Source organism: Rousettus aegyptiacus, unplaced genomic scaffold, assembly GCF_014176215.1.
Source record: "Rousettus aegyptiacus isolate mRouAeg1 unplaced genomic scaffold, mRouAeg1.p scaffold_m13_p_8, whole genome shotgun sequence".
NCBI classification, from domain to species: domain Eukaryota; kingdom Metazoa; phylum Chordata; class Mammalia; order Chiroptera; family Pteropodidae; genus Rousettus; species Rousettus aegyptiacus.
Window position 1 is genome coordinate 27,849,139 of NW_023416311.1, and position 24,749 is coordinate 27,873,887.

The window sequence follows — 24,749 nt, forward strand, 5'->3', positions numbered from 1 at the left end:
ACCCCTAGCGCAGGCCACTGGACACGGAGCGTCCCCACTTGCCTCGGGGGGCACCTCTGGCCCCACAGCTCCAGCCTGGCGTCAGAGCCTGGGAGCAGGCCCCGCCCCTACCTAGCCCCAGGCGGCCAATCACAGCACAGCGGCCCGAGCCGGCCCCGCCTACCACAGGCAGCCCCAGCCAAAGATTGGCTTACGCGGGAGCTGTGTCCACCCTCCGCACGTGGGGCGGGGGTGGGGGTGAATGAAGTAGAAGCGATTTCCTCGCCCCCGCGTTTACCTCCCTTCCCCAGCACGGTCCGCCCCCTGGGCGCCCGGTCCAGTGCCCGCAGGCCCGCCCTCCGGCTGCCAGTTGCACGGGACTCTGGCGTCCTATTCCCTCGGGCGAGGACCTAGCGTTGCGGACCGGCGATGGCCAAGCGCAGCTCGCTGTCCATCCGCATCGTGGAGGGGAAGAACCTGCCAGCCAAGGACATGTGAGCGCGGCCGGGGCTGGGAGCCTCAACTTTCCGGGGAGAGGCGCTGCCCCTTACGCCTGATTTTTCCGGGGTCCACAAGACCCGCCCACAAGTAGAGCAAAGGCCAGGGTGTAGCGAGTGTGGCCGCAGTGGGAGACAAGCAGGGAAATGGGGACAGTGAGAGAATTTGCTGCGAGCACGGGACAGGGGGTAACCGGGAGGTGCGGGGGGCTGGGGAGGGGCCCGGGATTGGGGAGGGGGCGGGGATCTGTAACAGGCCTTAGTGGGCGGGCAGGGGAGTGAACTGCGGTTCTAAAGAGGAAGGGGCTTTGACAGGACAGGAGCTGGGCGTGGAAGCGACATCTCAGGGAAGACGTCTGGGTCACCTGACGGGAGTGTGACTGGAGGGGGTGGAGTGCCCCTCCTTAGAAATGAGGGGTCTTCCTCAGTGACTTCTGAACCCTTAGTACCCGGGAGTGTTCACCCAAAACAAGCATGGGGCCCAGGGACTGTCCTAGGGCTTCCTGTTGTGCATTTGGGACTGACGTGAAGAGCGGAACCATAAGTCAGGTCAGGAGGCCAGGACCAGTGCAAGGTGGGGTGGCTGGGGAGTAGCTGTTTGCGCCCTCGGCTTTACCGGAGCCATCGCCTTTAATCCTCACAACCACTCAGCAAGCTAGTTCTCATCATAACAGTTTACGGAGGAGGAAACCGATGCTCAGACATGGGAAATGCTGGCTCCAAGTGCAGGGCGAGGTCTTGAGTGTTGGGCTCCTAAAAAGCACTGGCATCTAGGGCTTTTCCCGGTACATGGCTAGATTTGAGGAGATTTCAGGAGTGTCTTGTCCCACCGTTCTCAGTAGTTCCCAGAGATGATCAACCCTATTTAATCCCTGGCTCCCTTGTCTGCAGATTTAGGCCACTCCCTGTTCCCGAAGCCTCTTTTTCCCTTCTGTAAACTGGGACTCAAAATCTCTCTCAGATATGAGCAGTGAAACGCACAAAGCTTGAGGGGCACTTGCTGCCTGGAGGATAGAGCAGGGGAAGGGGAGCCCGGAGGCAGTATAAGGTCCAAAGTCTGCTAGGCTGGAGCCTCCCCACACCCGGGCTCTTCAGCGGGCTCCTGGATGCAGAGAGGTGTCTAGATGGAGTGGGGTGCGGTGCAGGAGGAGGGGGGCGGTGACAGCATCTCTCTCACAGGGACAGTGGCCCTTCTGAGTTTCCCAGCAAGCTTAGTGCCAGGAGCAGTTCCAGTTAAGGCCCCTTGGGCCTCATGAGCCCAGGCTCAGCAGTTGCCATGGCAATGGTGGAGGGAGGGGTGGGGACCCTCTTAAGGTATGTTAGTGCGGCTGGTGGGGGGGAGGAGGGGGCGGGCAGAAGATGGTGCAGGAGCTAGGTTTGTGGTTTCTAGAATGGGAAGGCAGATAGGTCCTGAGAAGGGTCTCAGCCTCCAGGCCTAGCCTCTTAGCACCCCCACACTGGCATCGTAACTAGGTCAGCTTGGCCTCCTTTGGCTGGTGGCAGCTGGGAGGGGCAGCCCCTCCGTCTGTCTCCTCCCTCCCTGTCCCCGCAGCGCTTGCCCTAGTGCCTGGCTCGAGGCTGCCATCAGCCCAGGGAGGTAAAGCTGTAGGCTGTGCCTACCTGGGAGCCAAGGCTCCTGGTTTCCAGTCCAGCCCTGTCTCTGTACAGCTGAGGGACTGTGGGCAAGGTGCCATCAAGTCCTGTGGATTCTGCCTTCCAATCTCTTTCTTTCCCCTGCCCCCTGCCTGCCCCACTCACCTCCCCTCACCTCCTTTCCTCTGCCTTTCCCATAGTGGCTCCTGTACGCTGTTCTAACCTGTCAACTATCTTTTAAATCCAGATGTGATACATTTGGGATACTGACCTTTCCAGCCCTGCTTCTTCTTGTATTTTGGGGGCTCCTGCTTTCAACTACTCCCCTATAGAGTTCTCCAGAAAACTCTTATTCATCCTTCAGGACCCCTCTCAAACACCTCCTCTTAGGGCTTTTCCTGGTGTCCTCGTGCACTTGCGAGGGCACCCCCTTGTTCTATACCCTTCAGCACTTTGGGTCAGCTGGAGTTAGAACAGAGCCCGTGGTAGCAATTGTTCCTTCTAGTGCAATTGGGCTGCTTATGCCTCATGACCGTGGGGGTAGGAACCATGACTCATTTGTCCTGATATTCCAGGTGCCCTGAGGTACACCTGGTTCATAGTAGGGGAGAATAAGAGGTGTTGAGGACCTTCCCATTTAATCTTCTTATTAGTCCTATAAAGTAGATATGCTTAGTTTGCAGGTGGGGAAATAGGCTCAGGATGTGGAAGTCATCTGCCAAGGCCACACAGGTAGGGAGAGAAGCCAGGATTCAAACCCACTCTGCTGCTAACAGGCCAGGAATTCTAGCAGGATCGAAGTTGCATACTTGCTGTGGGACTCAGTGGAGAGAGCCTCAAAATTGCCACATAAAGCATTTGGCTTCAGGATGGCAAGGGTTTGGAGATCACAGGAAGCCCTCACTAAGTGCCAGAGGCAGAGGTGGTGGTAAGCCTGCTTCACTGTTCCTCATCAACCTCCAGCCTGTCTCCTGAGTGGCATCCCTTCCAGCCGGGGCTTGCACACCTCTGAAAACAGGGAGCTCACCACCTCCCATAGTGGCCCACCTGCTTCCCTGCCACTTCTACTCATAGGGTTTTAGTTTTCTTAAGGGCACAGAGCACAGCCATGGTCCCTGTCACTGACAGCTCTCAGAGCCTGCTGGTTTTTATCATGCTCCCTCTCACTGTCTCCCATCCTTGGGTGCTTGGGTCAGCCAGACAGGAGCTGAGTCTCATGGTGACCAGTGACCCACTGGCTCCTATGCCCACTGGCCCTGGGGACGGGCCCGGGGCTATTTCAGGGTTTGCCCTGATCCTTCCCCTTCTACAACCTGGAAACTGCCAAGGCCCTAAATATAGAGGCCTTGCAAGTAGCCAGGCTGGGCCAGTGCTGGCAAGTGGCTTGAGGAAGGAGAAGTGAGTGAGGGGACCAGCCCAGGGGCCTCATTAGGGCAGAGGGCATAGGGCAGGGCACAGGTTTCAATAGCTGGCCAGAGACCATGATTGGGCCCAGGTCCTTAAATCTGGCTTTAGCCCACTTTTGACATAGTCCCCTTCACATCCCTCGATCTAGCCATCTAGCACATTGCTACTCCTGCACATAAGTTTAGTTCCTGCCTCCGGGCCTTTGTCTATGTTTGTGATCCTGCCTGCAGCAGAAGCCCCAGACGTCACTGTTCATTCATGATTTGTCCATTGAGTGAGAGCTGTGCAGTGGGCAGTGCTGGATTCACAGGGATACACAAGAGGTTCCCTGCCCCAAGGAAGCCCCAGGGGTCTTCAGGGCAGGAGGCAGAAGCAGAACAGAGCAGAGGTCCCTGTGGTGGGGGAATGGCTCACAGAGGTCTCAGCCCTTTGTTCCTACAAGTTCCTCGTTTAAATACACATGCATGTCCTGGGCTTTGCTGCCCAGCCCAGCACCTGGGGTGCACAAAGACCTATTACTTGAAGCCTGAGGTCCCCTGGCCTTAGGGAGGTGGGATGCAAGCTGTGGCATTCCCAATGGGCTCTCTGGAAGAGGGGGATCTTCAGTGATGGGAGAATGTTGCAGGCAGAAGAGCAGGGCGGCTCAGGCAGGCTAACATTGACTTAATAATACTTGGCATAGACTGGCCCTCATCTGTATCAAAGACCCAGGGCAGCTGTCTCGGGAGCTTTACAGAGGGGAAGCTGAGTCTTGGCAGCCATTTTTGACTAAAGGAGAGCCTTTAAAGACGTTTGTCTGAGTGGCTTCCTCTTCCAGAAGAGCTGCTTTTAAGAAAGGAAGCTGGGCTTGTAATTCCCCAATCTCTACCACGCAAATACACTTCCTTTCTATGGACGCTGAGCTTGATGGGAACTTGTGGAGACAGTCCTCACCCCCCTTCTTGCCCAGTACCAGCCCTGGGCCTGGCTGGGGCTGCCCTCAACCCCAGTCTCCCACCAATCCAAGACAGGTGGGACTGGGCAGTGCTGGGTTTGCCTTTCCCTTCCTTCATTCCTAGATAGCCGGAAGCTTGAGGGCAGACTTTTGCATTTGTTCATTTGTTCGTCCATTCCTTCAGCACTCAGGAGACCTTGTCCTGTGCCAATCCGTCCTAGGTCCTAAGAACACAGAAGTGGTCTCCACCCTCAGGTTGTTTGTAGTCAGGTCAGAGAGGCAGCTGACAGGATATCACTAGCTGTACTGGGATGGTGGGAAACATACTGGGAAGGGGGCAGGTGGTGCGGTCATAGGGGAGACTTTATTCTTTGCCTCTGGGACATGGAAGGCTCTTAGAGGAGAGGCTGAGGCCAGGAGTAGTGGGAGGGCAGTCCAGGCAGGAGGAACAGCAGGAGCAAAGGCTCAGAGGAGAGAGCAAAAGGCTGTCTGGGTGTCAAGAGTATGGGTATTGGGAGCTGGCCTGGGGCTGTTGTAATTGTTTTTGTCCTCCCTGAAGCCAGGAAGGGGTGGGCGGGAGTTTTTATGCAGCTTCCTGCCTTTCCCTCACCTCCTCTATCCCAGACAGAAAGTGAGGGCACACGTTTTGGCCTGGGGAGCCTTTAGGCCCCAGCCCAGGACTGGATGCCTCAGCTTTGTCTTTTTCCTGGGGTCACTGGACGCCTCAACTTTGGCTGTCTTTTTCCTGGGGTCACTGAGGACCCTGGAAGAGGGCCAGAGCTGCCTGGGAGGCCCCGCCCTTGGTCCCCACCTGTCAGCCCTCCCCTCGCCTGTTTGTCTTGCAGCACTGGCAGCAGTGATCCCTACTGCATTGTGAAGGTGGACAATGAACCCATTATCAGGTACCACTCCACCCCCAGGACAGAGGGCGGGTGAGGTGGGCTCCCTCCCTGAGCATACTATGCCCCCCCCATACACACAAACACCTCAGAGAGGTGTGAAATTTGTATGGAGATGGGCGTCTAATCCCCTGGGCCCCTACCTGGCTCTGACACACTTGGTAGGAAGCGAGAAAGAGAGACCTGTAACTCATTCTGCTAATTGACATTATCGTCATCTAGGGATTATCTGCTGTGGGACTAGCACTTGGCCAAGAGCCTCTCATTGGGCCGCTCATCAACTCTTCAGTCTTTACAGCCCCAAGAGGGACAAATGATGATAAGTGCTGTCTCCACCAGGCCCTATACTAAATGAGTCCAGCGCATTTAATACTTGCAGTGAGCTATGTTATTAAATCCTACTTATGGATGAAGAAACAGGCTCTGAGAGACTAAGTAACTTGCCCAAAGTCACATACTTAGTAAGTGGCAAAGCCAGACTGGAACCCAAGTCTGGCTCATCCTGGAGCCTGAGCTCCTTCTCCCCTCCCTCGTCCTTGCCCCGACTTGGGCCTCTTTTTCCTGAGAGTTTCACAGTGGTTATTCCCCAGAAAAACTGTCCCTCTCCAGTCTAGGGATCCCCAGCTTGCACCCAGAAGGCCTACTTCCCTTGACCCTCTCTGTCTCCATGAGCTCCACAATTCTGGGCAGGATCTTTGCTGTCCTATCCCCTCCTTCACCTAAGCCTCTGCCCCAGAGTTCATGGCCAGAGTTGCTCCCCTGTTCGTATCGGTGGGCTGAGTGCTCACTGCTGGGCAGTAGCCAGTGCTGCCCAACTCATAGTTTTTCCAACCTGTAAGCAGGATCCTAGCCCTTTTTTAGATTCTCTAAACTTCTGACACCAAGGGGAAAGGGGGCCATGATGGCTGTGATTGTCTCAATGACCCCAGAGTTCCTCAGCAATCCCAGAGTTCAAGTGACATATCCAAGAAGTGATTGGGGTGAAGGTGATTCTCTGAGCTTTCATTTGGGTCCTTGGAGGGACTTCAACTTTCCTCTATCCACATCCCTGCCGAGTCCCTTGACTTGAAGGCTCTGATCTGCGGGGGTTTGGCCAGAGCTGGGCAAGGGCCTGCCCAGACAAGACATCTCAAGGTCAAGCCCTGGACCCTGGCTCCCAGGCCCCCAAGAAGGACTGTCTGATTCCAGAGTCAGCTTGGCCATAACCCTGCTTCTACCCTCAGTGAGTCCTTTTAGCCTCAGGAGCTAGGGAGTCCTGCTCTGTGACTTGAGCTGCTGCCAACTGTGGTCTCAATTTCCTCAAATGCAAGATGGCCTGGTAGATGCAGTCCTGTGCCCCATCCAGGGCAGAGAGGAAAATCAGTAGGGAGTGACTAGTGGTGCATGGGGTTGGAGCGGGCAGTGTCTGGGACAAGGAAAATCATCAAATGGCAGAGCAGTTGTTCTTGTGAGGGGAGGAGGATGTGGGGAAAGGCGAGCTGAAGTCACATAACCCCATTTTGTCCCAGCCTGGAGCCTGTGGGTGGCCTGGGCAGGTGCTGAGGGTCTTCTCCTGTAGGACAGCCACTGTGTGGAAGACCCTGTGCCCCTTCTGGGGCGAGGAGTATCAGGTGCACCTGCCACCCACCTTCCACATGGTGGCCTTCTACGTCATGGATGAGGATGCACTCAGGTGGGTGGCCCAAACTCTTGAATGGGGGCCTAGACCCTGCCATCTGCCCCTCTCTGGCCCATTTCATTGCTGAGGCTGCTGGTCACTCTGTATCCTCTATAGCCTAGAGGGAGGGGGATCTCAGGAGGGTCTGGAAGGGTACAAGGTGTGAGTGAGTGCGTGTCCACGTGTGTGGATTCATCATGCTTGTACCACAACCTACGTGTGTATGTGTGGGAATGCAGGCACAGGTACTCTATGTGAGCATGGGATGTGAGCTTGGAAATGAGCATGTGGAGAACGTGAGCTTGGCATGAATGTGGGCACATGAATCAGTCTGTGTAGAAACATCATGTGCAGAAGGGTCATGGGTCTTGCTCTAAGAGATCCCTGTGACTTGCACGTCAACTTCCCTGCTCCCCACAGGGACCCTAAACTGGGGGGGAGGGTGTTGCTGGGCTCCCTGCAGAGCCCTGCCAGCTCTGGTTCCCTCTCTACCCTCCAGCCGGGATGATGTCATCGGGAAGGTCTGCCTTACCAGGGACACTCTGGTCACTCACCCTAAGGGTAAGATATCTGGGAGGGAGCCCACAGCCCACTCCTGCTTCCCTTGCCCTGGCCTCCCTTTTCTCCCCGCTCACTGGTCTGCCCAATCCCTAGCCTTCCCTCTGCTCAAAGGCCCTTTCTCTAGGCTCCTTCAAGACCCATGCTCAGGGAAAGCCATTTCTACCCTCCTCAGAAGGGCCTGTGCCCATCTCCTGCACACCCTCCTCCGTGCCCTGGGCCTTGTGCCCCTAGGTTGGGACCTCATCGCCCCAGAGCAAAGGGGCTGGCTGCTAGTGGTGGGATCTGAGGCCTCTGCAGGCATGGAAAGGGGCCTCCTTATGCCCTATTGCTGAGATGTAAGGACCCCTCCTCCCAATTTGACTGGCTCCTCCATACCCCTTGGGATCCCCTTAGCCTGGGCCCCAGTACCACTCTATGCTAAGTTCAAGGGGTTGACCTGGAGCTGGTCTAGACTGGAGGGCCCCTTGGTTGGTTCCTGGGATGCTGACATTTCTTTGAAGGGGGAGCCCTGCCCCATCCTTACCACGTGAACTGAGGCATACACTGCCTTCTCTGCTATGGGTCCCCATCTGCCCATGAGTTTTGAGACTGGGAACTCTTAGATGCTTCAGGCTCTGCCGGCCCCAGCCCCTCTGACTCTCATGGGGCCTCCCTGGCACGCACCTGCTCCTGTCTGTGAGGCTGGGGCAGGCATGCAGGGGTGGGGAGGACTTTGCTGATTCATGGGGCCTTTTGGCCCCTGCCAGACCAGAGGCCTCTCCTGCCTGAGGCCCTAGCCAGCCCCTTAGAGTCCGATGGCTTCATCGATGCTATTCTCTTATCACTTCTCTATCAAAGCTTAGGCTCTCCTTCTAGTAGCCTTAGGTGAGAGTCATTCTCCCCATTTTAAGATGGGGAAACCGAGGAGAGAGGACATGATGAGCTAGGTTCAGGGCCACCAAATGCAGCATGACATAATAATGAGGACACAGGAGTCACCAGACTTTAATTCTAATCTAGGCTCTTCAAACTGCTGTTTCTCAGCTCAGTTTGCCTATCTGTCACTAGGACCAACAGCCCCCGCCCCATAGGAGCTTGAAAGAATTATAAGGGGATTAAGGAGGGGCCACGTGGTACCTGGCAGGGCTGAGGGTGAAGGGTGTGGGAAGGAAAGAGCCAGGCCTCTAGCTCAACCACAGTCTCACAGGTTTCAGTGGGTGGGCCCACCTGACGGAGGTCGACCCTGATGAGGAGGTACAGGGAGAGATCCACCTTCGGCTGGAGGTGGTGCCAGGGACCCGGGCCTGCCGGCTGCGCTGCTCCGTGCTGGAGGCCAGGTGAGATGTGGGGGTCTGGGGAGCAGGGCAGTGGGTTTCACAAAACTAGAGAAACCCACTGTGGATGCTTGGCCTCCTCTCCCCGCTTTCACTCCTTGGCCGTGTGCCTCCTTCCATCAAAGCCTACTCTTGGGCAGATCGGCGAGTTTTCCCTGACTTGAACATATTTCTTGGATGACCCCTCTCAGGAGGGTATGACCCTTCGAGGAAGGGGTGATGTTCTAATGGCAGCACATCAGGCATCACAGAGCAATGGGGGTGGTGGGTGAGGCGGGACCCTGAACTCTGATCATACAGCCCCAATGCAAAGATGGCTTCTCCTGGGTTTAACATCAATATGAACTTGGCCTGATATGAGGTGGTGGCGGGGAGGGGTCCGTGGTGTGCTGGAGGTGAAAGGAGTTCCTGAGAATCTCCAATGGGAAGGTTGGGGTTCTCCTCATGAGGGACAGTGACTTGGATGAGAAGGTGGGCCTGAGTCACCTGTGATAGGATATTTTTAGCAGCAGGCTCCACTCCTGTCTGTGCCTGAGTGTGAGTCACACACACTCCATGAGAAGCTCCTTTCTTTCTGGCTCCAACCCACCTCCACAGGGTCCCTGCCTGCTATTGGGGCAGAAAGGTGGCTCCCAGCCTCTGCCTCCTGTCCATGGAGGAACACTAGCCAGCCAGCACCCATTGTGGAGTGGGAGTGGTTGGCCTTTCTGGAAGGAAGATCACTCTCCTGAAAATGAGGACGGTGGCACCCTTGGCTTTTTGTCCTGGGGCTGGAATGTGGAAGAGTCACAGTCACGCCCCTCATGCTCAGTCATTCTCTCTCACACCATTCATCCCCCTGCTCACCCACTTCCTTCTTCCTCAGCCTCGCTGACACCAGGTGCTCTGTGGCATGAGTGCACACATGCCCACACACACTGCTGAGAGTGTTGGGGGCACAGTGGCTGGGCACGTCCCTGGTTGGGGGAATGGTCTGTCCAAATATCTCTAGAGGGTGGGTGATCTCATACCCCCTTGCCCTCAGCTCAGACCCCTGCTGGAATTCCGAGGCAACCCAAGAAGCTGCCTCGCTGTAGAGGCAGAAAACATTTTTTCATCTTTCTGGGCAGATCCTCAAGGCCCAGCTCTGGAATTCTATTAGATGGTTCTGAGGAAGAAAGAAAAGCAGGCATGAGAGACTTAAAATTTTAAATATGAAAGGGAGCCGAAAGTAGCAGAACTGAAAGGAGAGGGCAGGCTTCCTTGTTCTTCCACAAAGCCTCTAAGCTGGGGTGCTGTGACCAGATTTGGGCTTCGTAAGGGACCATCTATGGGGAGAGGACAATTGATTGATACAGCTCACCAAGACCCCCCCTCTAGTAGGGAGGTATGGCTTGTCAGGCCTTTGAGAAGCTCATTACCTCAGTTATGGGGATTATTTTCTCTGTTTTACTGACAAAAGCAAGGCTCAGAGACGGCCCCTGCTGAAGGCTGCCCTGGGAACCAGTGGAAGGCCCATGACCCAGGCTGCTCTACAGCTGCATTTGCCTCCGCCTCTGCCGGAGCAGGTGTGGCAGCTAGTCTGCTGTGGCCTAGTTGGAAGGAGCTGTGGCCTCCACCTTGGGAGATCCTGAGCCTGGTGTAGGGGCCACATGGGGGTCCATGTGGTGATCGCTGTGGGAATTAGGGTCCAGAAAAGGGAGGGATGCTGTTCACAGTCACCCAGCTCACCAGGGGCAGGATGAGCTCAGGCCTTCCAACCTGGCGTGGTTACCCCACGGTGGATGTTTTACTCCACCCCAGGGACCTAGCCCCCAAGGACCGGAATGGCGCGTCTGACCCCTTTGTTCGTGTGCGCTACAATGGCCGGACGCAGGAGACCTCGGTAAGGGAGCCAGTGGTCTGGGGAGTGGGCAGCTTGGCTCAGGGGCCCATCCGGGCCCCTCACTGCCTCACCGCAGTCTCACCATCACCTGGGAGGTCAGGCTGGGAATGCCATCTTACAGTAAATGCTGAGAAAAGCGGGGTGACCTCCGAAGGTGCATAGCAGGTCCCAGCCCTTTTGGTGCCAACCTCTTTGGCCTCAGCCAAGTTTCACTCCTGGCCAGGCTGGGCCCAGACAGCTGACAAAGCCCAACAGCTGTTCCCCTGCTTTCCTCACTTCACTGGGCTCAGTCCTGTGGGGGAGGCCGTAGAGACCTGGGTTCTTAGTGCAATCTGGTATCTTTTTGCTGTGTTGCCTTGAACCAGTGCCTTACTTACCCTGGGCTTCAATTTCCCCACTTGAGAAATGGGTAGAGGCTTGGACAGGAAGATTGTACCTCTGCTATTGCAGGGCCTCTGCTTGGATCCAGGAGAGGGGGCTGCTTCAGAGTCCCTGCAGGGAACTGAAGGGAGCTGTCTGACTGAGGTGGCTCTGCCCTTGGCTGGGTCTGGAGAGTCTGTGGAATCAGCACCCTCTCCCCTTTCTGGGCAGATCGTGAAGAAATCATGCTACCCACGCTGGAACGAGACATTTGAGTTTGAGCTGGAGGAGGGGGCCACAGAGGCACTGTGCGTGGAAGCCTGGGACTGGGACCTTGTCAGCCGCAATGACTTCCTGGGCAAAGTGAGCACCCTGCCCCTTCAGGTTGCACCTATCACCTTCAGCACCTGGCCTCCCTTCCAGCCATCCCATTCTTCCAGCTCCCCAAAAAGGGGCACTCAGGAGACCTGGGACTCCCCAGAACTAGCAACTATCTCCCATCCCCCAGCCGCCGCTGGGGTCTGGGACCCTTTGAAGGTACGGTAGTGGGCAAGGAAGAGACCCGAGTGGCCCCAGCATAGTCCCCCTTGTCTCTGCCCTGCCTCCAGGTGGTGTTCAATGTCCAGAGACTGTGGGTAGCCCAGCAGGAGGAGGGCTGGTTCCGACTGCAGCCTGACCAGTCCAAGAGTCAACAGAAGGAGTGAGCGCTTGGGACTTGGTGGTTGGGCTGGCGGGCTCTGGGCCCAGGGCAGGCTGAGAGTTGGCTCCAGCAGGCAGGTGGACTGGTCAGGGGTGGGTGATGCAGCCCTAGGTTTCTTGTAGTCCTTGCCCACCAGGCCAGGATCCTTCTCTATCCAGGCTGGATCCTGCCTCCTCTTCCTTCCCATAGTCCTGAACTCAGCTCTGTCCTCTGAGCTCCAAGGCCAGACAGGTCTTCTGCTTTTTGTCTGCTGGAAGTTTCTGGAACAAGCCTTTAGACCCATTCCCTTTAAGAGTTTCTCTGCAGACCTCAGACTAAAGTTCATGTCCTTAGAGCTCTGAGTCAGTGTCCCTGAACCGTAGCTATGACTTGCCCCAAAATTCTCCAGGAATAGAGTTGCCAGATAAAATATACAAGATCTAGTTAAAACTGAACTTCAGATAAACAATGAAACACTTTTTAGTATAATTATGTCTGTGAAATATTTGAGACAAACTTACACTAAAAAAAATCAAATTTGACTGGGTGTCTTATATTTTTATTTTGCTAAACCTGGCAGCCCTATCTAGGAAGCCCTCTGGCCTCCTTGCCCATCCCTCATCCCAGAAATGGAGGCTCAGCAATGCCACCCACCTCAGATGGTTCAGCTGTCTTCCTGCAGAAGGCCCCAGACCCCTGTCCCCATTCTTAACAGGGAGGATGGCTGTATCCAGCAACAAGGCATTTTCATCTTGATGGTTTCTATGGCATGTGAGGCTATGTACTGAGCAGCATCACTCAGTGAACTGTGCTGTTGTGTGGGCAGCAGGGCCTTAGAGACTGTTAAGGCCTGGTTAGTGCTCTCACCAGGAGGAGTCAGAGCAGGGGTGCTTAGATCTAATGTGGCAGGATGCTTAACCTGCTTGAGCCTTAATTTCCCGTGGTAGGTTATTATGAGGTTTAGGGATTTGCTTCCAGTGTAAAGTGTATACATGAAGGAGCTATTCTCTGAGAATTTACAAACTTGAGGCTGGAGAGCTCAACATGTCCACATGGGTCAAACTCAGAGTCCACAGGAATTTAGAGGTGGCAGGTAGCCACGCCTTGAAGACAGATGGAGTTTCCACGAGTATGGGGGCAAGAAGGGCTTTCCAAACAGACAACAGTTTGGGCAAAGAATGGAAGGTGGGGCACTTTAGGGAACCAAGGTGGAGGACTTCAGTGGCGAGACTGTGAGGCTGGCCTCAAGCAGGGAAGGTGGAGGCAGTGGGGAGGGGGCATGGCCCAGGGTGGCCTGGGTCCCTGGTGGAGAGGTCATAGGCTGCCCGTTCCAGGGGCAACCTGGGCTCCTTGCAGCTGGAGGTGCGGCTGCGGGACGAGATGGTGCTGCCCTCTGGCTGCTACCAGGCCCTGGTGCAGCTGCTGTGCCGTGAGGTGAAGCTGGGCACTCAGGTGAGGGGTCCCCTGGGGGAAGGTGGGAAGGTCCAAGGACAGTAGTAGGCTTGTCCTCTCTTTCCATCCAAACCCACTTTGAAGAGCAAAAAACAGTTTTCAGGATGGTAAGAAACTAGCTAGTGCCCAGGGACCCTCACCATCCCTTGGGAAAGTGTGCCCACCCTCCCCATGCTCCTCTGAGGTCCTCAGAGGGAAGGGTTTGGGTTCCCTTATGTGTCCTGGAGCTCTGCTTCTCCTCGCTGCCTCCTGCAGGGCCCAGGACAGCTGATCCCACTCATCGAGGAGATGACCAGCACCGAGTGCCGCCAGGAAGTGGCCACCAACCTGCTCAAGCTCTTCCTGGGGCAGGGACTGGCCAAAGACTTTTTGGACCTGCTCTTCCAGCTGGAGCTTGGTCGCACCAGTGAGGCCTGGGAGAGAGTGGCTTGTCTGAGGGTGTGGTGGAGAGGGGATCAGGAGGTCCTCCTGCAAGAGGCAGATAGGTCCAATTAGGAGGAGGAGGGTCAGGTTAGAAGGCAAGGTAAAAAGCAAAAGGCAGAGGCGGGGCAGTGGGTTGGGAGGTGGCAGCGAGGCTCTTTACTGAGGGGCCAGCTTAGAACCCCAGGGTCCCCTGTCTTCCACCCCAGAGCCTTGGTCTTCTCTCAGCTCCCTACCCACTGGAACCTCTGATTGTAGGTGAGGCCAACACCCTGTTCCGGAGCAACTCTCTGGCTTCGAAGTCCATGGAGTCTTTTCTGAAGGTGAGGTTTCAGGGCATATTTTATAGATGAGGAGACAGGTTCAGAGAGGCCAAGACACAGTTGGAACTTAAATCCAAACCTTCTGTCTCCGTGTCCAGGGCCCTTTAAAGCTAAGAATTTCTTCCCTTTGTTGGTTCGTCTGTCCCTCCATCCTTCCATCCATCCACCCACCCATCCACTCCCTCCCTTCCTCCCTTCCACGTAGCAGCAGTTTGTTGAGCTGCATTGCTTGCGTGCCTGGCCCAGTCCTGAGTAGATACAGCAGGCAGGTGGTGCCCAGGGTGTCTGGGTGGCCAGCCAGCTGCCGGGAGGTGGCAGGCAGCTGGAGGTGGGAGACGGGACCAATGCGGCTCGCGGTGGCCCCCAGGTGGCTGGGATGCGGTATCTGCACGGCGTCCTGGGCCCCATCATCGACAGGATATTTGAGGAGAAAAAGTATGTGGAGCTGGACCCCAGCAAAGTGGAGGTCAAGGATGTAGGGTGAGACCGGGATGATCCCTGGAGACACAGTGGGGTGGGAGGTAGAAGGTGGGTGGGGGGTGGTGTAGCCATGTCTTTATACGTTTATGGCTCTGCCTGGATCTCCTTTCGTCAACCTGCCCATCTGTGTCCTTATCTTGGCTGATGCCTTTCTGTGCCTGTATTCCGGGAGCCCCTGTCCAAGTCTTTTGTGCGGGCGCTGATTTACGTCCCTCTCTGGGGGCCCGCCCCCCGCCTACGCAGGTGCTCCGGGCTGCACCGCCCACAGACCGAAGCGGAGGTGCTGGAGCAGAGCGCACAGACGCTGCGCGCCCATCTGGGGGAGCTGCTGAGCGCTCTGTGTCGCTCGGTTCGCGCATGCCCAGCCGTGGTCCGCGCCACCTTCCGCCAACTCTTCCAGCGCGTGCGCGAGCGCTTCCCCAGCGCAGAGCACGAGGTGCACCTTTTGCAGGCGGGATTGGGCGAGGGAAGAAAGCAGTGGGGAGAGGGGAGCTGTGGGGCTCCAGGGCACCAGTAAGAGGGGCGACAGTAATGGTGGTGGCGGTGGCGGTGTTGGTGGCCCAGGGCGGGAAGAGGGGCAGGGTCATGGGGAGAGACAGGGATGGCGCCAAAGGAGAGGGGGCTGCCAGGAGCTCAGGCCTGCGGGAGTCCAGCCTGCTGTTCTCCTGTACCCTTCCAGAACGTGCCATTCATCGCTGTCACCAGTTTCCTATGTCTGCGCTTCTTCTCGCCTGCTATCATGGCGCCCAAGCTTTTCCACCTGCGGGAGCGGCACGCGGACGCCCGCACCAGCCGCACTCTGCTCCTGCTGGCCAAGGTAGGGCGGCAGACACTAGCGGGGATGCCTGGCTGGTGCTTAACAGAGGTTCTTGCCTGGACTGCAGTGTTCCCAACTGGCTCCAGGAAGGCATCGTGACTAGGCCACTGATAATCTCATGTGGCATTGCACTTCAGTTACAGAGCTTTATTACCTGTCACCGAATCTTTTGGAGAAGGCAACAGGTCTGGGAGGGGAAGGAGGTTGCCCAAAGCTGCACAGCCTGTTGGTGGTGAATCCCGGGCCTTTCAACCCCAGATCTACTCATTCTCAGGCTGTGCCAATCTGACTGGCACTGGACTGGGGCCACCGTACCCTGAGGGGCAGAGTCCGACATCAGGCCTGCAGACGAAGGTCAATAGGTTGGGTCCAGGTCGTGTCAACTGTCAGGTTCCAGAATGCCTCAAACTCTGTGATCTGTTCACCCCAATCCCTGGTGGAGATGACTAGGCCTGTGAGCAGGCCTGTGTGGCCCCTGCCACCGTTTCTGCAGTGGGAGTAGCACAGACTGGGGGTGGGGGGGAGCGGGTTTCAGTGGCTGGGCCACTGACCCTGCAGAACCTGCTCTTCCCGCTGTCATCTCCAGGCAGTCCAGAATGTGGGCAACATGGACACGCCGGCATCCAGGGCCAAGGAAGCTTGGATGGAGCCGCTGCAGCCCTCCGTGTACCAGGGCGTGACCCAGATGAAGGACTTCATCACTAAGCTAGTGGACATTGAGGAGAAGGAGGGTGAGCACTCCCATTTGTGTTTGCCCCACCCCCTGTCCTATAGCCCCATCTACCTTTGTGTCTCTTTGGCAACACCCAGTCTCCTTTCTAATCACATTTGCCCCACTGCCCCGCCCACTCTTGTCTGTGACTTTGGAAGCCTCGCCCACAGCTTGCTGTCAATGTTTGCTTCCCCCCAGACCCCACCCTCGCCCCCGCGCTCACGTTTGGCTCTACCTCCCTGGCTTGGCAGAGCTGGACCTGCAGAGGGCGCTGAGTTTGCAGGCACCGCCAGTGAAGGAGGGGCCACTCTTCATCCACAGGACCAAGGGCAAGAGCCCCCTGTTGTCCTCCTCTTTTAAGAAACTTTACTTTTCTCTCACCACCGAGGCCCTCAGCTTCGCCAAGACACCCAGTTCCAAGGTGGGCAAGGAGGGGGGTGGGACAGTGGAGTTCTGAGGGGGTTTTAATACCCTGGAGGCATCTGTCCTTTACGCAGCCCATTCCAGGGTCCACTGGGGTCAGAGAAGAAATCCAGGCAGGACTAACCTTCTGGTGTTAGCCACAGAGTCACTTAAGACCCATGAGGAAGAGGCTCCTCTGAGAAGGGGGACATGGGGCAGGCAACAGCTGCAGTGTCCAGTCCTGGCTTCTTGGTTAGGTGCATGAGAAGGGTAGGGGGCTGAGGGGTGCTTCTGGGAGAATGGAGTAGAGAGGGGCTGAGAGGAAACCTGGGTTCTAGCCCTGTGTACCTAGGGGAGGTATCTCATTTTTTCTGAGCCTTAGTGTCTTGGCCTGTAAATTTGCGATAATCTTCCTTACTGAACCAGGTTGAAGATTAGATGAGATGATCTCTTTCTGGATCCAGAGCCAGGGACCAGCACAGAGTAGGACCTAGACCAATTATTAAAGACCTTGTCCCCTGGGCTGGTGGCCTCCTGTGAGTGCTTTTCTCCCAAGAAGGGCTTCGCACTTTCTGGATGGACTCATCGACCCCTAGCTCGGCCAACCTGATCCCCAGTCAGCCAGGCTTCAGGGATGGTCTGCCAAGGGTGCCTAACCTAGCTCTGAGGAGCTGGGTGTTACTAAGGGGGTGAAGGCGCTCCCTGGGGTGACCCCTAAACTCAGGCCTCCCACTTCCCAACTTCTTTTGCTCTGGATAGCTGCTGACTCTTGGGTCCCTTTTTCTGCAGCCTCAGCAAAGTGCGGCTACCTGGCAGGGCTCTTCCTCATCCTTCTGTGGGCCCCTTTCTGTCCCTGGGCACTGAGCTTGTCCTTCTTTGGGCACATCCTGTGGACCTCCCAGTGCAGCACCACCCCTCCACCCTGCCACTGCCTCCTTTCTGCCTCCTCCTTAGCGAGCACACCCCAGTATGGGCAGCACAATCTCTGGGCTATCCCTTTTGTCCTTTGGGAGTCTCCACCCTGAGACGGGTCAGACATATATCCCCTGGGCTCCTTCCAGGTTTCCCCACTCCCCCAAGGGATGGCACTGCCAACTCTTTGCCTGTCTCTGAGGCCAGCAGGGGTAGTGGGCTTATATGCCAGGCTGGGGAATGTGGGTGTTATTCCAAGGGCCATGGATACTGGTCATTTGGATGATGAGGGGCACTGGTGAGTTCTGATGGGAGAATATTCATGAATCAAGGAGAACAGGGGCTGGGGGCAAGTAGATTGAGCAGATTGGGGGGCCTTCAGGGATATGAATCTGTTAAATCCAGAGCTTCTCTCTGTCTCATTTGTACCTCATTGGAGTCGATGATAGTGGGAGTGGGGGGCAGTCATGAGGTGGGATGTGACTTTTAGAGCCTGGGAAAATAAAGATGAGTTGGGAAATTAATAACCGCAAAAGCACAGGGCCTGGCCCATGGTGGACATTGCCTTCCAGCCCAGTGGAATACTAAGTGACCAGAGACTTTTCCAAAACTCAGACCTCCCTGGGCTGCTGGGAGCACCCAAGAGGCTAGGTGCTTGGTCACTGTCTTTCTTCATTCTGCCTTGGCTAGGTCACTCACAGAGCAGGTTCCTGGAGGGATAGGCACTGAGTTCCCCACAGCAACCCCTGGTGCTGTAGAATGGGAGACTGAGGCCCAGAGATAGGAAGCAGAGTGTCCTCAATTGTGACCCTAAGCCTCCCTTCCTGTGCCCACCCCAGAAAAGTGCCCTCATCAAGTTAGCCAATATCCGGGCAGCAGAAAAGGTGGAGGAGAAGAGCTTCGGCAGCTCCCACGTCATGCAGGTCATCTACACGGACGACGCAGGCAGGCCCCAGACCGCCTACCTGCAGTGCAAGGTGTGGCTATGCACAGGGGACACACTCTTTGGAAGGGGGGTGCTGTGGGAGTCCCCTGGGTGGGCTAGAATGAGGAATGAGTGAGTCTCTCACCCCTTTGTCACCCACATCAGGCACAGCAGGGTGTGTGAGATCTGATGTGAGTGCTGTGTGTGTGTGTGTGTGTGTGTGTGTACACACACATCTCTGTCTGGGCTTGCCTAGACGTCGCCGTGCAGGTCTGTGTGTGGTCTGGTGCATAGACGGTGTATCCTTGTGATTTGGAGCTTCACATGGAACACATTTTTGGGAAATTATTCTTAAGTATGTGAGTTGCTGTCTGTATGTTTCTGTGTGTCAACAAATAACAGTCACGTTTACACATGTGTGTATGCTCTCACATCCCCTTCTCATCTGTTTATGTGCTAACTCATTCATTCATTCACTTCAGAAATACTTATTGAGCACCTGCTGGGTTCCAGGCACTGTTCCAGGTTGTGAGGGTACAGCAGCAGACAAACCAGGGTCTCTTCCCTGATGGACCTTATATCCCAGGAGAGAAGATGAATAATAAATACTTACAATGCCAAATAGTGAATAGTGCCTTGGAGGGAACCAAGGGAGACTGAGATAGGGAGGGGCGCTGCTTTATAAATGGTGGTCAGCGAGGGCCTCTGATAAGTGGCATTTGAGCGGGGACAAGGCGAGGGATAGAGCAGCTAGGGGCAGAACACATGGAGGAAGAACACAAGTAGGAAGGCTGGAGGGGGCTCGGCTTGTCCCTGGAGGTGTCTGTCCTGGACAGGTGGTAGGAGGGCACAGGCCCATCCCATGGGGCCCTGCCCTTTAGGGACTCCCTGTTGGGTCAGACTCCAGAGTCACAGGGAAAAAGTGGTGACAGCAGGACAATCGAATATAGTTGGCAGGTTACGAACTACCCGAGGACATGGCCAAGAGAGTCTTTAGCAGCTGAAATCCAGCGCACACTCTGCTTACCACGCCAGGTGCCCAGGCATGGGCTGCATCCATCAGTAGAAAAGGCAGTCTTTCCTCATTCACTGAAAGCTGCTGAGTGGGCTAGCGGAGACTGTGTCGTCCTGAGTGGCATAGGAGTTCCAGGGAGGGACGGCTTCCTGGAGGGGGTAACCTCTGATCAGCTCTACCTCCGGCCCCTGCAGTGTGTGAATGAGCTGAACCAGTGGCTGTCTGCACTGCGGAAGGTGAGCATCAACAACACTGGCCTGCTGGGCTCCTACCATCCTGGCGTCTTCCGTGGGGACAAGTGGAGCTGCTGCCACCAGAAGGACAAGACAGGTGGGGATGGAGGCTCGGGCCCTGCTGTGTTGCATCTGTTCTCAGTAGGCAGCCTTGTGCTGGAGCTGGTAGCAGGGGACCCTGGGCCTTGAGCATTAAAGGGATGACGCAGGAGCTTCTACTCGAATTTTTAGTGATGACCGAAATGGTGTGTATCTGTACCCTAGCCATGAGCACAAGGGGCTGTTGAATACTTGAAATGTGGGTAGTGCAAAAATAAGTCAGACAGGAAAAGTTGAGAATCATATGATTTCACTCATGTGGGATATAAAACTGAAAGCAACAAACAAGACAAACAAAACCTTATAGACACAGACGTATAGTGGTTACCAGAGGGAAAAGGTGGGGGAGGAAAGGGGGTCAAATATATGGCGATGGAAGGAGATTTGACTCGGGGTGGTGAAAATACAATGCAATATACTGACGATGTGTTTTAGAACTGTGCGCTTGAAAACTATGTAATTTTATTTTATTTTAAAAAAGGAATGGGCTAATGGAGCCAAGGAACTGAGTTTAAACATTTTAAAATTTTATTTAATTTTAATTAAATTTAAATAGTATCATTTAAATGTGGCTAGAGCCATCAGAACCTCACCCACTTGCTCTAGCCCAGTCCTGGATTTGAGGTCGAGCAAGTGGGTAGGGACTGGCAGCTCTTTACAAGGCTGTCCCTGGCTGGTAGGCCTTGCTTGCCTCCTCTGGCTATACCCTTCACAGTGATAGCCCTTGTCGTTGGTGAAGTGGGGCTCCCCAGGGCACTATGAGGCAGAGTCCAGTAGCCCTATTTTATGGAGGAAGAAACCAAGGCTTAGTGAGGGTGTATGCCTCTGCCAAGGTCATAAAGCCAGTAAGTGGCAGGGCCAGCTCATTCCAAGGCACAAACCCCTTATTGGTCCTCTCACCATGATCTTACGTTCCAGGCTGCTCCCTGCTTCCTTCTTGGCAGGCACTTCCAGAAAGTGGTCCAGCTCCCTAAGCTTTATCCTGTGATCCTGTGTAACTCCCACGCTCTGCAGTCATGTACCCTATGGCTCAGGAGTGAACCTGAGAGAGGAACCTTTGGGCCAGACTTTCCAGGCTGTGCTACCAGCCTAGTCTCACATTGGGGACCCCTGAGTCCATCCCTTTTCCTCTCTAGGCCTTGGTTTTCCTATCTATACTACCAGAAGGTTGGACGCGAGGGCTCATTGTGCCTCTCAGAATTCTGCCTTCTCTCTGTCCCCAGATCTGGGCTGTGATAAGACCCGGTCACGGGTGACCCTGCAGGAGTGGAATGACCCTCTTGACCATGACCTGGAGGCCCAGCTCATCTACCGGCACCTGCTGGGCATGGAGGCTGCACTTCGGTGAGGAGGCCTGTGCAGGGGCATTGAGTCTTACATGGGAGGGCTCATGCAGCTGGGGAAATGTGCCAGGTGGGGTCCAGAGCTGGGATTAGGGCCCAGGACTGCTCCTTGGTGGCTGGTCTCCTCTCTTCTAATCAGGCCTAGCCCAGTGCCTTTTGGCCTTTAGCAGCTACACCTGGGGAGGGGCACCTGGATCTCTGCAACATGAGGCCAGCTAATGTTAGGATGAAGGGCCCAAAGGCTGTGGAAGCTCAGGGGCATGGCCATGGCTGCTTCCTGCCCCAGGCTGACTCAGCCTCCCCATCTGTCAAACCTTCTCATAGTGCCCTCAGAGCATAGGGATTGTCCTCAGCCAAGTCCCTGAGTTCTTCAGCTAGCTTGCTTAATTCAGCGGTTCTTAGCCCTGGCACCAGCATAAGAAAAACAGGATGATTTTCAGAAACAACTTTAAAATACAGGATGCCCAAGCCCTACCCCATTGACTCAGAATCTCTGAGGGTGGGGCCCAGCATGGAGATATTTTAAAATGACCCAATGCTTCCTAAGAGCACTGCCTCCCTGGGCAGTTTTCTCTCCTGCACCCCTACACCTGGGCCTGGAGGGGTGATGGCTCACCTCCTTGTTCCTCAACTCTCCAGGGTTAAATTTCTTTAAAACCCTGCAAAGCTCATGCTGTCAGATTAGAACCACCCACTTCCCTCTGAGCTGTGGTCACCAGTTACTTCCTCCAGGTCACTTTGCAGCCACCTCCCTTCTGACAGTGTGGCCTTGTTACCAGCTTCCTCTCCATCCCTACCCCAGGACCCTTGCTTGGTGACTTCATCCTCCACCTAGAGGATGCAGCCACCATCCTGTCAACTTTGAGTCCTACACCTCCAGAGACTTACTCTTCTCCCCATCTGGGCCCTCACTCTTGTAGCCACACCTTAGAACCTCTTATCCCTCCATCTTATCATTTCTAGGCTTCACTTGAATTTCACTTAATGTATAAGCTCATTCAATATTCATAGCCACTGAACCAAGTAGGTGTTCTTACTACCCCCATTAAGCCAGGAAGCAGTGGAGCCAAGATTTAAACCCAAGTCGCCTTGGAGTTGGGTGAATCCCACCATAGGACCAGTGCCCATGGTTCTAACCACCATACCCTGCCTTAAGATCCTCTCCACCTCCGTGACCACTTAGCCACCCCTCCTCTCATTCCAACTCACTTCGTCTGGTGTCCAGTGCCAGTAGACCTTCCATCTACCAGGGCTCTGATGCACTGATCCAACTATCTATTGTATTAGTTTTGTGTCGCTGCTTTAACAAATTACCACACATTTGGTGGCTTAAAACAACATATTTATTCTCTTACAGTTCTAGAGGTCAGAAGTCAGAAATCAGTCTCAGTGGGCTAAAAGCCAAAAGGGCCCATGGCCCCTTCCTGCATCATCAAAGCGCATCTCTGTCTCTCCTTCTGTCATCACATTGCTGCCTTCCTCCTTTGACCTTCCAGCCTCCCTCTTATAAAGACCCTGTGATTACAAGGCCCACTTTCCTCACTCTCCCTCACTTCTATCAGCCCCACATCCAGTCCCTCAGCTTTACTTTCAGAATGAGGCCAGTTCTGACTCCTCACGTCTACGCTGTGAACTGTCCCTGTCTGAGCTACTCACATCTTCCATTTGGGGATGACACAGGAGCCTCTTAACTGGCTGTCCTGCCTCTACACCTGCCTTCCTAGGATCAGCTGTATACATGGTACCCAGAGTGATCTTCTCAAACATAAAACAGATCACATCACTTCTCTGCTTAATACCCCTAAGAGCTTCCCACACATTTGAAATCCAAAGTGGCTACACTGCCCAAATTCCCCGGCTGATCTGTTTCTCAGCCTCATTTCCTCCCACTGGGCCGTCTCCATGCTGAGCTTGCTGAAGCTGTCCTTGCTTCTTGCTGTCTCTGGGCCTGTCCACCCCAGGGCCTTCACACTTGCCATGTCCTTTACCTGAAGCTTCTTCCCCAGGTGTTCACATGGCTTGTTCCGTCACCTGATTCATGCCTTTGCTCAAAAACCACCTTGTCTGAGAGGCCTTCCCTGATCACTGTTACTCTGGAACATAGTGGAACGCATCAATATGTACTATCTATTCATTTCTTGCCTCTCAACTACACTGAGCTCCCTGAGGGCAGGCCTGTGGTATTTGCTGCTCTAATCCTGGTACTAAGAAAAGTGCCTAGCACATTCTAGCCCCTCAACAAAGTTTGAATAAGCACATGAGCGTAAGGGAGTGATGTTTGAGCTGGTGTATGAGGTTTGACAGGATCTCCCAGAGTGCGAAACAGGGAAAGGAATTTTGGGAGAGGAAGCAACAAGGAGAAAAGGTCAAGGTGACAGCACTGAGAGAAGCAGGCCAGCAGGCCAGGCAACCCCACAGGGGCCAGTAAGGCGTCTGAGGAAGAGGAGCTTGTTAGACCCTAGCAGAGGGACACATCTCCTTATCAGAGAGGCAGCTAAAAGGGCCGGGCCAGAAGAATTCCTAAATAAGGAGCTTCAAGTATGGATGGGGTCCATGTGGCTGCTCACCCTCTCTCCATGTAGGCACACAGAGGATTGGACCTGAGAGGACCCAGGGACCTTTGGTGATCCCCAGTTAGGAACTGTGCTTAAAATGTCATTGTCTCCTATTCCCATAGGAAGGAAACACATTTCAACACCAGTTAATTTTAGGCCCTAATTCACTCTTTTTCCAAGGCCCCTCCAAAACAGGAATAACATAGTTTGAGTTTGGTTTCCAAAGTGCCTTCCGTAACCCACAGTTGGGAGGATAAGAAGGAGGGAGGAGCGCAGGAGATGACCAGGGATCAAGACCTGGGCCCATGTTTGTTCCCCATAGATTGAAATAGTGAGCCCCCAGCCCCCAGGAGTGCCCTCCAGCTTAGGAGGCCCACACTGGGTCAGCCAGCCTTCCCAGCAAGGGCACCAGGAGCCCTCATTTTGTCCTTGCCTACAGGGAGAAGCACCGAGAACTGAGTGCAGGCACAGAGACAGCCTCTGTGCTCACAGGCTGTGGCGAAGGTAGGTCCCTCCCATCTGGATTCTGGGGGTGGCTTGAGTCCCCTTCAGGGATGCTGTGGGTAGGGCTTCTCAGGCGTACTCCCAGGGACCCTTTGGCCTTCGGGACAGGCATGGCAGGCGAGGCCCTGCCTGCTCTGCCTTCACCCTGTGTCTGCCTCCAGCCTCTGAGGACCGACTGGCCCAGCTGCTGCAGGTGCTGCAGGACCTCCAGGAGGCCCATAACTGCAGCCCCGTCAGCTCCCTGCCCTTGGAGCCGAACTACCTCCTGGAGCTGCAGACGTGAGGTCTGCCCCAATTCCCTCAGCAAGCCCCCTGCCAGGTGCTTGGAGATCCCTGGTGCACTCTAAGCCTTCCACCTCAGTCCCTCTCATTAAGGGTCTCTCCTGAGCTGGGTGAGTTGGGGGGCTAGGGACCAGAGGGTCCAGAAGTCCATAACTGACAAGGCTTTGGCCTGTCATTACCTGTGCAAAGTCTCTAGGGGACTCTGGGGGCTCCTGCTCCTCTAGGAGACCTGGTCGCTCCCTGCAGCCCCTGCAGCCATCACCGCCACTAGCCCAGACTCTGAGGACCCTCATCTCCTGCCCAGGGCAGACCTAGCTGGAAACTATCCCTAGAATGGTCTACATCAGGTGGACTGACACTACTTTGGACCCAGAGATGGGTGGGAACATAGGGCCTAGGAGACCAGGGCCTGACCTCAGTACCCACTATGCTCTTGGCCACCACCCCACCGGCTCCCCTCACAGCCACTGGCTGTGTCCCTGGGAGAGTGTCACGGTGCTCTATTGCTCACAATAAACCTGCTATAACTGTG

General features: G+C 55.2%; 1 protein-coding gene across 2 annotated transcripts; it reads left to right on the forward strand.

The window, feature by feature from the left end:
• Window positions 1-280: 280 nt before the first annotated feature.
• RASA4B (RAS p21 protein activator 4B) lies at window positions 281-24,749 on the forward strand. Of its 2 annotated transcripts, XM_016146520.2 has the most exons (21): window positions 281-473; window positions 5,256-5,312; window positions 6,868-6,981; window positions 7,466-7,527; window positions 8,714-8,843; window positions 10,623-10,704; window positions 11,296-11,427; window positions 11,673-11,764; window positions 13,078-13,195; window positions 13,451-13,601; window positions 13,874-13,938; window positions 14,306-14,418; window positions 14,662-14,854; window positions 15,098-15,235; window positions 15,822-15,966; window positions 16,199-16,368; window positions 18,101-18,238; window positions 19,396-19,531; window positions 20,757-20,877; window positions 23,871-23,935; window positions 24,097-24,749. In XM_016146520.2, the coding sequence occupies exons 1-21, from the start codon at window positions 409-411 to the stop codon at window positions 24,216-24,218; spliced, it is 2,409 nt and encodes an 802-aa protein (XP_016002006.1). In that variant the 5' UTR covers window positions 281-408; the 3' UTR covers window positions 24,219-24,749. The 2 variants fall into 2 exon arrangements, with proteins under 2 accessions (XP_016002006.1, XP_016002005.1); XM_016146519.2 differs by lacking the exon at window positions 281-473 and having other exon boundaries at window positions 1,822-5,312.